Source organism: Phoxinus phoxinus (genome assembly GCF_949152265.1).
Source record: "Phoxinus phoxinus genome assembly, chromosome: 24".
Lineage (NCBI taxonomy): Eukaryota > Metazoa > Chordata > Actinopteri > Cypriniformes > Leuciscidae > Phoxinus > Phoxinus phoxinus.
Window position 1 is genome coordinate 12,280,057 of NC_136899.1, and position 13,770 is coordinate 12,293,826.

Below are 13,770 nucleotides of genomic sequence, written 5' to 3' on the forward strand. Positions count from 1 at the left end.
GCATCACCCTGACTTTTCTTGACTATGCCCCCTAAAAAAACATCAAAATGAATTTGAATTAAAAAATCATAACATGTTCACATCAGGTTGGTTGGGTGTTGTTGTTTTCATGCTAGGGAACAATCGGTCTATTATGACATCTCTACAACTGCCTGACAGCAGCTTTGAAAAGTCTCCAGGAATTGAGGACACCAAATTTGCATGCAGGGTGCTGCGGTAGCTGCATGGAGGAGAGCGCATGGATGGCGAAACATGCCCTTGAGCCTTACCGATGACTGTTATTCAAAGCAGGCAGCGAGGGCTTAAAGGAACAGACACGGCAGCTTTGTGCTTGAAAGCGAGAGGATGGTGAATTAGCGAAACTTCTGGCAATGTTTCAAACACCCCACCTATGTCCCGAAAGCACTGCTACGTCTGCCCCATTTACCCTCTAAGACAGATGCCAAGTGAGCAATCGTGAGTTGTTGACAGTTAAGCAAGATAAGAATTACAGGCAAACAACTCACAGTTTAGCATTAAATATGTGACCTTCTGCTCAGAGAGACCACACACTTGTGGACCATAAATTTAATCTGAAACATTTGTAATTTAGCTATATTATTCCTCTGAGAATTGTAGAACTCTCTGGTCCAGGACCACAAAACCAATCTGGAGAAAAAGTGCACAGTTTCCTTATCAGTTACATGTTCTACACGGCTGTCAGAAACAGGATTTAGGTTACTCTTGAATATTAGCAAGTATGGGAAATTAAGGTTTATTTACTAAAATTAATGGAAAATAGGTGCCTGCAAAATATTGAATGCACAAAATATGGAGTTTCCCTTAAACACAGTAAATGGCAAACTGCTTGTGCTACAAACAAGTGTATAATAAATGACAATAAATAATAAAGATAAAAACCAGTTTGCAATTTGCAGTATCAATGAGCATATAGAACGGTTTGTACAACTCAAATAACTCCTTGCACATTCAAGTAGCCTAAAAAATGCTACTTGTGTTAAAAATATAGGTCCAATTAAATATGTATTTACTTACACCAACTTTTTAATAAAACGGTTATAAAATCTGACTGGATAAGCCTTGTTTGAAACATTGTAAAATTATCACACTCCTGCGCATCATTTCAGTTCTGCCAACCTAACATTTGATTGGATGAAAATCTGTGTAGTGCGGGATGAGTCATTTTTTTATCTGTTTACCTGCTGCCTTAAACATCCAAGTTGATTGTACTAAAAAAATTCAATTAGGTATTCCATTAGGATACAGTATTCCAGCACTGAGCTGTTGCATAGCCTTTACTAGCAAATAGATATCTTAAACTGTTTATTTACGGGGTTTTCACGCTAGCTTACAACTTCAAAAGTCATTTATTTCATCTTCACTGCACCAAAGTGCTACAGAATTTAACAAGTGATTTTACAATTGGTGCACTTTATTTTACAGTAGCTACTGTTACCCATGCCCATACTATGATATACTTTTATTACAATAACTAATAACTAGGTAAGCCTATGAACCGACCCATAAACTAACCTTAACCGGTACTTATCTTATATTGCCCAGTAGGCTACATTCATATACACTAAGTGCACGTAGCCTACTGTAAAATAAAGTGCAGACGTGATTGTCTGGTTGTTATGAACGTCACCCCGTTTATATGTGGAATACTTTGATTACGAGAACTGGGAGGAGCGTGTAAGAAACTGAGCAGCTTCCACATGACTGTAGTGCAGTGGAAACACAGGGAGAGCAGCAGTCGAGGCGTGGGTGAGTGAGTGAACATCATGGGACATGCTCTCTGGGAATGAACTACAGCAGTCTGGAGCTTCATCGCTTCATCCCAGAGCGCACAGACGTCTGCTGCTGATCCTCACTGGACAATTATACAACAATAGTGAAGCTGAGATTACAGAGTCCTGTTTTAAAGTTTAGAAAAATGAGAGTGAATTTTTCAGCTAGTTGGATATTTCAAGGATGGATCACACACTTCGTCCTTGCTCTATGCACGCAGGTATGTTTTTGCGAATGATTATGTTAACCAAACTTTATTTTTGAATTGCACGGGATTAGGCTATATTATAAACCGGGAAATTATTATTTCTCACTCTTTTTACTGGAAAATTCTTGGTGTAGCCTATCCTCCTCATCTCCACAATGCCAAATTGCCATATTGAACTATTAATTTCAGCACTTTGTTGGGAAAATGTTTTTTTGTACATTTAGCGATGTAAGATTCGTGAACGACTTTATCTTTTGAGTCGGACCTTTGCAGTGAATCTTTAGAACCGGTCTAATCGCTTAGTTCGGCCCAAACGGTTCTTGTGTTACAGTAACAACTCAAAGCTGCTCATTGAACCGAGAACAAAACAGTCTCTGCCTTTCGAAAATGCTTCGTATTAATGAGCAGAGATTAAGTAATGTAAGAGCACTTGGAGTGAAGATTTGACTGATAGGGCGAACAGTAGGCTATAGGCTAAGTTTTTGGGGGAACAGGATTAGCCGAATAGCGGAAATGTTACAAATAAAACACAATGTAAATTTGTTACTTTATTGACAGACAGTTTTATCAACACGCCCACGAAACGGTTTTTTTGTAAGTGATGTAGGATATTTTAACATTGTTTAATGTTATTATGTTTAATTTAAGATTACGGCTGCAAAAAACTAAACTGGGACACATTAATGAAGTCCAAATGATGTCAAGAGAATTAATGAATCGTTTTGTTTTTAAACGGTTCATTAAATGAACTGTTCGAAAGAACCGTTTCGCTAAAATGAGTTGGATATCCCATCACTAAGCAGTCTGTGTCTCAAAATTAAATAGACATACTAGACATTTTTAGGACTGCATGGCGAATTAGCTTACGATGCCCAAAAATGTACCCTAGCCTACTATCTGCTCACTAGGTTTTGACGCATCCAAACTTTTTCCTTCCCTGTCATGAGCAGATTTCGGTCAGATATTTGCTTTTCTGCACTTTTCTCTGAATTGTTGCACACTTTGAGGGGAACTCCATGGAAATATTTCTGGGATTCTGCTTTTTTTCATTGTTTTGGATGGTCTTCTTAACCATAAGTGTGAAGTGTTTTTTGTTTTTTTTTAGGCCCAAAGAATCATTGGATTTTTTAGCCAAATGTAAATTGATGCTTATCAAATGTAAATTATCATTACATTCCCAGGAATTGTGTAAAACTTCAGACTGCATTTACATATAACCTTTTTGATTTAATTAGGCCACAGGATAGGCCTTCAGTGAAATGTGTTTCCCATGTAAACGTTAAGAAAATCCCTAATATTGGAATTTTGTTACATATTTCTATATTCTGGTCTGTGAAATGAGCAAATTTTACTGATAGCTACGTATTAAATTTTATTTTATTTTTGTCAAAGCCCATTTTCATTAATTAATTAGGCTAATTAATTAATTCATTCATTCATTCATTCATTCAATTGTCTTTCTTAGTTGTCTAATGTCCTTTCAGGTCAAAAGTTGTAACATGTTTTCTGTTGCATCACACGCAGGCCTGAACTTGTGTTTGCCAGGTTGTAGAGTTATGAAAGAAAATGTCAGTATCTGGAAACTTAATTCTGGAAATGGTGCTTCTCTTTCAACCTTCCATAGGGAGAATAATCTTCTTCAGATTCAGTTTTTTTTGTTTAGATTTTATTTTATTTAACTTTAGGGTCGTTAACACAGCATAGCTTTATATTTGTTACCTCATTGTTATTTTTTCCTCTGCATTCATAAACAGAATGAATGCAAAGGAAAGCAACTGAATCACTAGAACTGTGAACTTTATAGTGCTTTTGCCATATGCAGCTCAAAATGTTGAGACCTTGTGAGAAAAGATTTCTCCATGTCCGGTGTATATTTTCTAACATGTAATTTTTCAGGGCGTCACTGACCATGATCTTATATATTTAGTCAATGAAAATATGTTGTGTTGCCTGAGTATAGCCTTACATACAAATGTAGGTTCAGAAATGAACTGTAAACATTCCTTTGGTTTCCTGTGTTTTTTCACATGCATCCATCAAAAGGCCTTTCGGTTTTTCAGCAGTGGTAGAAAAACCCTCAGAATAACATCTTTAACTATGATCAATGTCTTAACAAAAACAAAAAGGAGATTATTTTCAAGTATACATGTTTCATGTTTTATTTCATGATTTGCCTTAGACATACTGTAGGAGTAAATATCATTGTTTTATATTGAGTTTCATGTAAAAGGACATAACCTGTTTCATCATTTGAATAAATGTGGGGTTTTCTTCCTGATTTTTTGTTAGTGAACTGCACTAGTCACTTGTTTTGACAAAGCTTGTTGTCGTCAACAAATCTGATAAGGATTATTTCCCCATGAATTTCCATGATATCCAGGATTTTTCTCATGATGGATAAATCCATTGATCCTAGTCACATAGGAACATTTTTGCTTCTTTTTTTTGTTTAAGAGTCCTTGTTTTAGAGAGATAAAGAGAGCATTCATATTTCACAAATCATCTTCTATAGTCCCTGATAAAAATGATTTCTCTTCCATTTCTCGCATTTTAAAATATATATTGTATATGTTGGCTAGAATACAGAAAACTAAAGCTTTTTTTTATGGTGCTGTGCAAAAAAAGTTGAATTTGAGCATTATTTCTACCCAAGAAACACTTGGTACTTCAGCCAAGTCCTTTCTTCCTTCACCGAGAGGCCAGTATGCTGAGCTTGGCACTATTTTCTTTTTTATTGTCTTTTATATGAGTTACGGACGGTTTTTCTCAGATTTACGCTGAATTAAAGGATTGCATTTAATTCTGCCCTGCTGTTAAACCGTGGAATGCCTTTGTGGTATCTGGAGGGATGTGGGTGTTTTTTTCTTTTCTTATTTTTTTTCTTCCTCCGAATTGGGCAATACACCCCTTCCACACATACTGTACACATACACACAGATACACATACACACACTTCCCCACTCTCTTTCATTCTCTTATGCTTTTACCACTCAAATGATCATTATGCCTTGAAGATTCTCTTTCCGAGAGCCAATGTTTCAACATGCCAAACTTTAGTGTAGTTTTTGAGTCACTGTGTAAATCACCCAACCGACTAGAGATACAGTGTCCCTAAAAAAGTATTTGAATACTTAAGACACAAGACAAAATGCCTGAATGCCATTGCATCAATACATTTATTTTTTCAAGAAAGCCCATTTCACAATACAATAATAAATGGACTGTTCAAAATTAAAATCAAACTAGACGGGAAATAACGTTTAACCCTTTAGTTAAACGATATTATAAACCTAGCTCGGAAAATTGAAGATTGCTGTTTGTTTTATATTGGAATGGAAAGAAAATATAAAAAAGAAAATACACTACCATTCTTAAAATATAGATTTTAAGTTTGGGGCTGGTAAGATTCTTTCATGTTTTTGAAAGACATCCCTTTTATTTATTTATTTATTTTAAAAAAGGTAGTGTAATTCATTTATTTTGACAGGTAGTGTACATGTAATATAAAACAGACAGATTTTGATTATTGAGTTTTCATATTTTAACAAATTATTCTTTAATTTGTTGCGATGACACCAGATCTGATCTTTTGACACAATTTACTCGTATTTTGATTACCTCTCTCTCATGGTAAACATAAAAAATAATATAAAAACCTCCCATGGGTGACCTTATCATATTAATATATCTTACTATGATATTAGTTATAGTCATCTTTGTTGCTGTTGATGTGACTTTATTCAGCAAATGCTTTTATGCACAGTGACTTACAAATGAGGAACATCACAAGCATTTTATCATACGAGAGCCATCATCATTGTTAAACATCTTATTTCAGGCAGGACTGGCCATAAGCTGCCAACAGAACGAGTACGAGCACAATGGGGGATGCTGCCAAAAATGTGAACCAGGTGAGCAGTAACACAGACTAGTAAATTATACTATGAAGAACACACTATAAAAACAACCCATCCGTTCATTCATTCATTCATTTTATGGTGTGAGCGAAGCTGATGTCTGGGAAAAACAAGATCAGGTCAAAATTGGTTGGTTTTTCCCATTTGAAAAGCAGAAGGATGAGAGAAAGAGGAAGAGGCCTTCACACACCCATAAGAACTATAAATTACCATGACTTCCTTCTACCAAAACATATAGAATATCATATTTTGCAATATGTATTAACTGACCTTTGCAAACCCATTTTACATCTTTAGTTCAGTAAGATTTTCCTTTGAATGCAGGAAAATACGTTTTTGCCCTTTGCGACGGGAGTCCGACAAAGTGCCGTGATTGTGGCCGTGATGAGTACCAGCCGGACTGGAACACTGACACTAAGTGTACCCCTCAGAAGTTCTGCGATGAGGGTCAGTGTCACATAATGCGTGCAATAAAGAGTATGGTTTGATTTTGCATTATTTCTTAACACGCGCCATCAATCTTCCTCTGCAGGTAAAGGATTTAACCGCACTCTTCCACACAACCCCACCGCGGCGGAACCGTGTCGGTGCAAGCAGGGCTTCCACTGCTCTCTGATCAACTGCGAGTACTGTGAGACCATTAAGACATGTCCTGCGGGAGAAGGAGTCGTGATGGGTGGTAAGAGCTTGCGGTCACTCTACACATAATTCATCATAGGGATAGTTCACGACATGAAAAACATGGAAGGTGTGAAAATGATTTACAGATTCTTCATTTTAGGGTGAACTATGCCTTTATTAAGTTCATTCCGAAGTTTAAAGTGGGAGACATTAATCATGTGGCTTATAGACAGATGAAGTGAACCCGTAATTGAGAGTGCAGTAAATCAGTGGCTGTTCCAGCTCTGTGGTTTGGAGCACAAGGTTCAGTGCCAAATGAAAAGGAACATCATAATACAGTTCTCAGAAATGAATGTGGACATACTAGTTTACATTTTATCATTAATATCTTGACATTTACACTTTGTAGATGATAGGCTCTTTCTATCTATCGGTCTGTCTATCTGTTTTGTTTGTCTATCTGTCTATTTATCTATCCGTCCGTCCGTCCGTCCAGGCTTGATTTGCATTTACAATATTTTCACTGCTTATAGAACAAAATTGAACAGGACAATGCAATAGAAATCATACAACAGGAAGTAAATAAGATGCCAAAAACAGAAATACAAATTAGAAGAAAATGAGTATGAAAAATAAAAAGTTAGTTATTTGTTTATATATTTTTTTACAGTAATTCGCTTTGGTACTATTTTCACAAGTAAGGTGTACATTTTCAAAACTCGTACAAAAATCGAAACCGATCACACTTGTAACACAGCTAGTAATTCTTTCAAAACATGATCCCATATGTTCATTACAGTTATACACATTTCAGAACATTTGGTTTAATCACCGAAACACAACAATATGATCTTCTTTAAATGTAATACTTTTAACAATTTTTCATTTTCATTTTCAATTTTCATTCAACAGCAGACAATGCAAGATACATGTTTCAAATCACCCTTGTTGGTCAAATAATTACAGTAATATAGGCTACAGACGCCACATTAGAAAATACACTTACATTACCTAACTTATGTAATTGATCTAATGTAATTGAATCCATAATGTTTGTAATAGTATCTAGCTTGTGTGTTATCAAACGGTGTGATGGACGTTATGAAACTGCCATGAAGTGTTGTGCTAGAACTGAGTTTGCTGGCAGTACAATAGATGCTCTCACTGTCCCATATGACTGAATCTATACTGTAGTTGACCTTTATGGGTGAGTTACAGTAATGTGGCAATATCTACCATGGTAATCTTTTCACATTATCACATGGCATAAATACTGTAATGTAAATGTATTTGATGCCATCTGTCTCCCTTGATGCATCTCTGATCAATCTGATGTTACTCTCTCTCTCTCTCTCTCTCTCTCTCTCTCTCTCTCTCTCTCTCTCTCTCTCTCTCTCTCTCTCTCTCTCTCTCTCTCTCTCTCTCTCTCTCTCTCTCTCTCTCTCTCTCTCTCTCTCTCTCTCTCTCTCTCTCTCTCTCTCTCTTGCAAACACACAAACACACACATGTGTGAATAAAAAAACTATTATCTAGATATGATAAATAATAATAAATTGTAATATGCTTTCAAGTGTGCTAATTCGTCTGAGTGTAAGTCTGTCTCTCTATCTATAATCCTCTATCACTCTCTCTTCATTTTTAGAGACTGGCAGAGCTTCCTGTGTGACTTGCCTACCTGGATTTTTCTCAGATTCTATGTCAATAGAATCCTGCAAGAAATGGACAGAGTGAGTATGCCTCTCTATTTAAGTTTAAAAAGTCAATAACAGCTCTCATTAAAAAAAACAACACAATAACAGCAATAGGATTAACAACAGATGGGAGTGTATGCCACAAAGATGCCTGTCCTCTGAGTCACGCATGCAGATCTATGCTTTAACAAGGCTCATTTGCAAAGTCCCAGCTCTCATTCTCACAGGCGTTGTTTGTCTGGGGAAGGTCTCAGGCATGCTCTGTCATTTTTTTAAAGCCCCCGCAGTCTTACCGCACTCTGGTATTATGATTAATTCCTCCACCACTTCCCCTAGAAAGAGCCCCTTTTCTTTCCTTCATTTTTGGTTGCTCTTAGAGGAGAAAATTGAGACGGATCAAACCAGAAGTGACCAGGCTATTGTATTGATATGTCTAATTCTCTTCCAGTTGTAAAGCTATTGGCAAGACCGACAAACAGCCAGGAAGCACTAAGACAGATGTAGTGTGTGGACTCAATTCTCCTGGTAGGTTATATCAAATCTGTACGTTCGGCTTCAAAGTTGTTGAATATACACTACCATTCAAAAAGTTTGGGGTTGGTAAGAATTTCTTTAAATATTTTTGAAAGAAGTCTCTTATACTCTAACTCTACTCACCAGACCTGCAGTTATTTGATCAAAAATACAGTAAAAAAGCAATATTGTGAAATGAAGTCACATCTTTTGGAAATCAATGCACCACATTCTTGAAAGTACTGATAAAAATGTCTTTAAGAATTTTTACGGACCCCACACTTTATATATATATTTATAATTAATTCCTTAAAATCTGGCAATGTTAAATTACTATAAAAGTCAATGTAAAATTGGTTTAAAAGAAATAGCTAAAAAGGACTAGGAACCCATGTGTTATGTGTTGGCTGGTGTCTGTAATGTCTGGTAGGATTAGTCTGGATGTGTTTCTTTGTTGCTCAAGCAGTTTCGCCTCTCATCCAAGAGCAATAAATGCGATTGAGCAACAGAGACAAACTTTACTAAGCCTGAATATGATGACCTGAATAACTGAGAACCTTCATAGACCGGAATAACGAATAAACCCCCTAAAATTCCTCAGTTATGACACCCTGGGTGCTTGTGGCCGTCCTCTCAGTCATCATCGTGGTATCTCTGGTCGTTCTCTTCTTGGTTTGCTGCAAAGACAAGCTGAACTTCCTCTCAGGTAAATGTTGTTCAGGATCATGTTTGTTGACTACAATTTGTGCTAGATTCCTGTCTATCTTGTTAATTAAAGCTTATTCTCCGACTCCGCAGTAAATCTACGCAGCTGCGTCCAAAACCTAAAAGGGAGTAGGAATCGACAGGTAAGTAACAATATCTGAAAACTTGTTTCAAAACCTAGCGATGCATAAAGACTCACCAATCCTGCTTTCTTGTAGGAAACTGCGACAACTTCATATCACTTTCGAAACGGTCTACAAACTCACCCTTTAATCTGCCAAGAAGGAACCCCTCCGGAGTCTCTGATCATGTGTCCCAGCACCAAATTAACCATCCCAGAAATGTCAGACTGCACGGACCAAGAACAGGACCAGGACCGAGCCGAAACCTCGTCGGGGAGCTCCAGCGTGGACTCCGGGTGCGGGCCGTCGTCCCCCCTGTCGGGCAGCTCCTGCAGCTGTGTGCTTTCCATGAAGGAGCCCATAGAGGTGGGAGAGAACGAGGACTGCAGTCAGCTGGTAGCCACGGGCCTGGTGTCGTGCTGCTCCTGCAGGACAGGGGGCGCCACAGGAAACGTGCAGGTTATCGGCCTGAAAGAGCCTCTGGTGTGTGAGAGCTGCTCGCTGGACGGCCTGCCCACATGCGATTACGTGGATCTGCAGCGCTCGCAGGAACTCTACCTGGACTACAGCAGCCCCGCTGGCAAGGAAGCCATGTCGGAGATGAGAGGCGTCTACGGGGACCGAGGTTTGGCCGAGGGACTGTATAGACAGAACGAACCTTGTTGCTGCAGCATAGACTCCACCACCGTTCCTCCTTTGCCGTCTGTCAGCGCTAATGACCAGGGCCTTTCACTGATCCACAGCGATGACCACAAACTGTCGGACCCTGACGTGGAGTACCAGAACCAGTGCTCAGATGCCGCCCTCACATCTGGTAAGACGTGCAAAAAATAGTGAAAAAAAAACAAATGAGAAGTTGTCTGTGCATCTGAGGTATTCGAAGCTGTTGCTGGTCATAGTCCAGTACACAGAATTCTGTTGAACTTATTTGGCAGGTTTAGGCCAGATTTACAAGCACTGTCGTGCGATTCTATTCCTATTGGGCAAAAACAGTATGATATGATGAAAGATTGGAAACGATCAAAGACATGACCTCTCAGTAATAGTGGGTTAAAAATGCAGTGTGGGAGTCATTTTGGAAACAGATGGACGAGGTAACAAACTGTATCAGCTGATGTATTCCATTGATTTACTCACTATTGCATTTATAGATCACTGGATCACTTTAAAAGTGTTTATTATACTTATTATATGTGTTTTAATACTAATAAATTTAAATACTACTAATAAATAATATATAAATAATATTATATAATTGTATATAAAATATAATTATTTGTATATATAATATTAAAAAAATATATACAAATATTCATAATAAATATGAATGTAGAGAGAGAGAGAGAGAGAGAGAGAGAGAGAGAGAGAGAGAGAGAGAGAGAGAGAGAGAGAGAGAGAGATTGAGAGAGAGAGAGAGAGAGAGAGAGAGAAGATAGGATGCAAGGACATATTAAAGTGATCAAATGTGACAGTAAAGACAATCAAATGTTAGAAAATATTTATTTAGATTATTTATAATTATAAGTATTGGCAAAATAAATGTTCCCATTTCAATAACGTTATTTCACAGTGTCTGTTTTTACTCGTATTCCATCCTATTGTTATTAATTACTGTACATCTCTGCAAAGGAGCTAGTGTAGCTCATTAGTATTATTCAGTCATTTCTTATGTAAATACACAGTGAACACTATAAAATAAAGCATTACATCTTGTAGTAATAATTAGAACAAACACCTTCAGGTCATGTGCATTCCAGTAAGTCGTGTTCGTGAAAATATGGCAGGCAGCCACAGCAAAGAGTGGGAGTTGGGTCCATTATGGAATAGAGGCAAATGACTAAAAGATGTGTGAAAAGTGAGTCACTGATAGTCTGTGTGTATATTCGGAGAGAGAGAAAAAGGAACCATATAATCTGCCCATGTTGAAGTTTTAAGTGGAAGGAAGCTGTTTTGTTGCTCAAAAGGGATTGACACAAAAACAGCTTTTTTTGCTGTCAGTGCTTATGGTGCATTATTAGCTTCCAGTTTGTAATGTAGACTATTTATGGAGAGCACTACACATCTGAAGTAGTATTCACACGCAAGACATCAGCAAGACTAAAAAGCTGTGTTCTTGTATGACTAAATAATATGGTTACATTAATATGCTAAATGTTTAGCCTTGAAAATGTTCCTGTTCAACTTCCAGGAGTGTTAATCACAGTTAATAGTGTTAACTACTGTAAATCTAAAGCCTTAAAATAATGGCATTACTTAAATAAACATTAACCGAATAGTGCTGTCAAATCAATTAATGTAAAAATATATGTAAGTTTTGTCTATATAATATATGTGTGTATGTATATATTATTACATTTAAATATATAAATGTATTTTATATATATATATATTTATGTGTATTTGTATATTATGTATAGTTACACACACACGATTTGACAGTAAAAAATAATATATATATATATATATATGCACACACATTATATATTTACAAACGTATATGTTAGATGCAATTAATTGCAATGAATCAATTTGACAGCACTAGTATATATATATATATATATATATATATATATATATATATATATATATATATATATATATATATATATGAATGCGGTAAACATAAAAATAAAATCCAATTCAGAATATGAAAAAAACAACTATAATAGTATATCAGTGGTATACTAAGATAACACTGGTGTTAATTTGTCTCCAGGAAAGGAATGAATATTTAGTTCATGGAAATATTGCGTACTATTTCTGCCACCTTCCGCTAACACCAGTTCTGATGCGTTGCCTATTTTTGTCAGGTCAGGTGACAGGAAACAACAACACTACTTTTATCTCCAGCGGGCAGGTGATGAACTTCAGCGGTGAGGTCATCGTGGTCTACGTCAGTCAGACGTCACTGGGCAGCAGCGGCGGGACAGACGAACCCTTCAGCTGCCCCGTTCAGGAACAATCTAATGAGGACAGCTTTCCAAGTGAGCCCAAATCTAACACAAGCACAACACCGCAGGCCAAGAGCACAAACGGACACGTGGAAAAACACCTGCCCGTACAGGAAATGACTAACGACTGGTCCTGGCAGAAATAAAACAAGGTGCAAACATTTCCTACTGGACACGAATGGACTTTTTAAAAATGATTATTATCGATTAATGTTCTCCCTATGAGTGCTATTTCATGAAAAAAAATGCTATGCATTTGTTAACCTATGTATTTATATAGTATAAATTAGGTACTTGTCAGCTTTGAGAGGATTTCTATGGTGCGGATGCTATTGATCTGACGTCGGTAAAAGTCCAGAACATTGATTTCAGAATAAAGAGTGGCCAAACTCAGCCAAACTCAGGCCACAAACGTAGCCAGATTACAACAAAAGCCTGATGTTTTTCGTTGTCCCTTTCTCTTGGCCTTCTCTGAAACTGAGCTATCGGCCCGTACCTCATGGCAAGAACCGTTTTATGGTGTTGTTAAATCTCAGACTAGTTAGTAACATGGAAATGACAAATGGGGATGTTGATTTGTGGTGTTTATATTTTTAAAAAACTATTTGTTAATCGTTTTTTTTTTGTTATTTATCGTGTTATTTTTGTGCCGGAAACCCGACAAGTCTGTCTGACTGAACATGTTATCACGGACATTATTCACAAACATAATGTATATAGTGATTGAAAAATCAATGTTCTGATACAGGAATGGTGATTTCCTCCACCCATTACTGTAAATAAAGCTTGTTTGTATGAAACAATTTCTTTCCCTTAAATGAGTGTGATGGTATGAGAAATCTTGGTTTAGTGATAAGCTGTGTTTATTGCTTGTGCATCACTAACCACATGTGTGGTAAAACCTCAGTATTCCAGCAAAACCAATGTTGACATAATGCCTATATAAATAGCTGTGAATGGCTACCAGCTGTCGCGAGCTCAATGCAAACACAAGTACAGTGTTTAGCCACATGAGGTGAGAATTCCACCAAAAGATGCTGGATGTTCAGCTGTGATTGGGATAATCACGACCCTGGGATGGCGACAGAAACAAACAATGAAAATTGTTGTTGAGTTCTGTCTGCAAAAACAGGAAGTTATGACTGGTTTTGAATGTGGTTCTGCTCAAGGAGACTTTTGCACATTTGGTGACTCGTGACTAACAATGAATGTTGAATTGTCCTGCCATCTAGTGGAAAGCTATTGTAATAA

The 13,770-nt window shown here is 37.1% G+C and overlaps 1 protein-coding gene across 3 annotated transcripts; it reads left to right on the top strand.

Annotated features, from left to right (window-relative positions):
• The first annotated feature begins 1,577 nt into the window (after positions 1 to 1,577).
• tnfrsf11a (tumor necrosis factor receptor superfamily, member 11a, NFKB activator) lies at positions 1,578 to 13,481 on the top strand. 3 transcript variants are annotated; one of them, XM_079601643.1, is made up of 10 exons: positions 1,578 to 2,011; positions 5,838 to 5,910; positions 6,241 to 6,363; positions 6,449 to 6,595; positions 8,180 to 8,264; positions 8,677 to 8,753; positions 9,343 to 9,447; positions 9,540 to 9,589; positions 9,665 to 10,382; positions 12,379 to 13,481. In XM_079601643.1, exons 1-10 carry the CDS (start codon positions 1,937 to 1,939, stop codon positions 12,663 to 12,665), a joined length of 1,740 nt encoding a protein of 579 aa, XP_079457769.1. In that variant the 5' UTR covers positions 1,578 to 1,936; the 3' UTR covers positions 12,666 to 13,481. The 3 variants fall into 3 exon arrangements, with proteins under 3 accessions (XP_079457769.1, XP_079457771.1, XP_079457770.1); XM_079601645.1 differs by having other exon boundaries at positions 1,685 to 2,011; positions 12,419 to 13,334; XM_079601644.1 differs by having other exon boundaries at positions 1,732 to 2,011; positions 12,384 to 13,310.
• The last annotated feature ends 289 nt before the right edge of the window (positions 13,482 to 13,770 follow it).

Bases quoted from the DNA above. Each gene is read 5' to 3' on its own strand.
- tnfrsf11a (XM_079601643.1), top strand. From the start codon at position 1,937: ATGAGAGTGAATTTTTCAGCTAGTTGGATATTTCAAGGATGGATCACA. The intron at 6,596-8,179 runs GTAAGAGCTTGC...CTTCATTTTTAG, and splicing joins AGAAGGAGTCGTGATGGGTG to AGACTGGCAGAGCTTCCTGT. The intron at 8,265-8,676 runs GTGAGTATGCCT...ATTCTCTTCCAG, and splicing joins TCCTGCAAGAAATGGACAGA to TTGTAAAGCTATTGGCAAGA.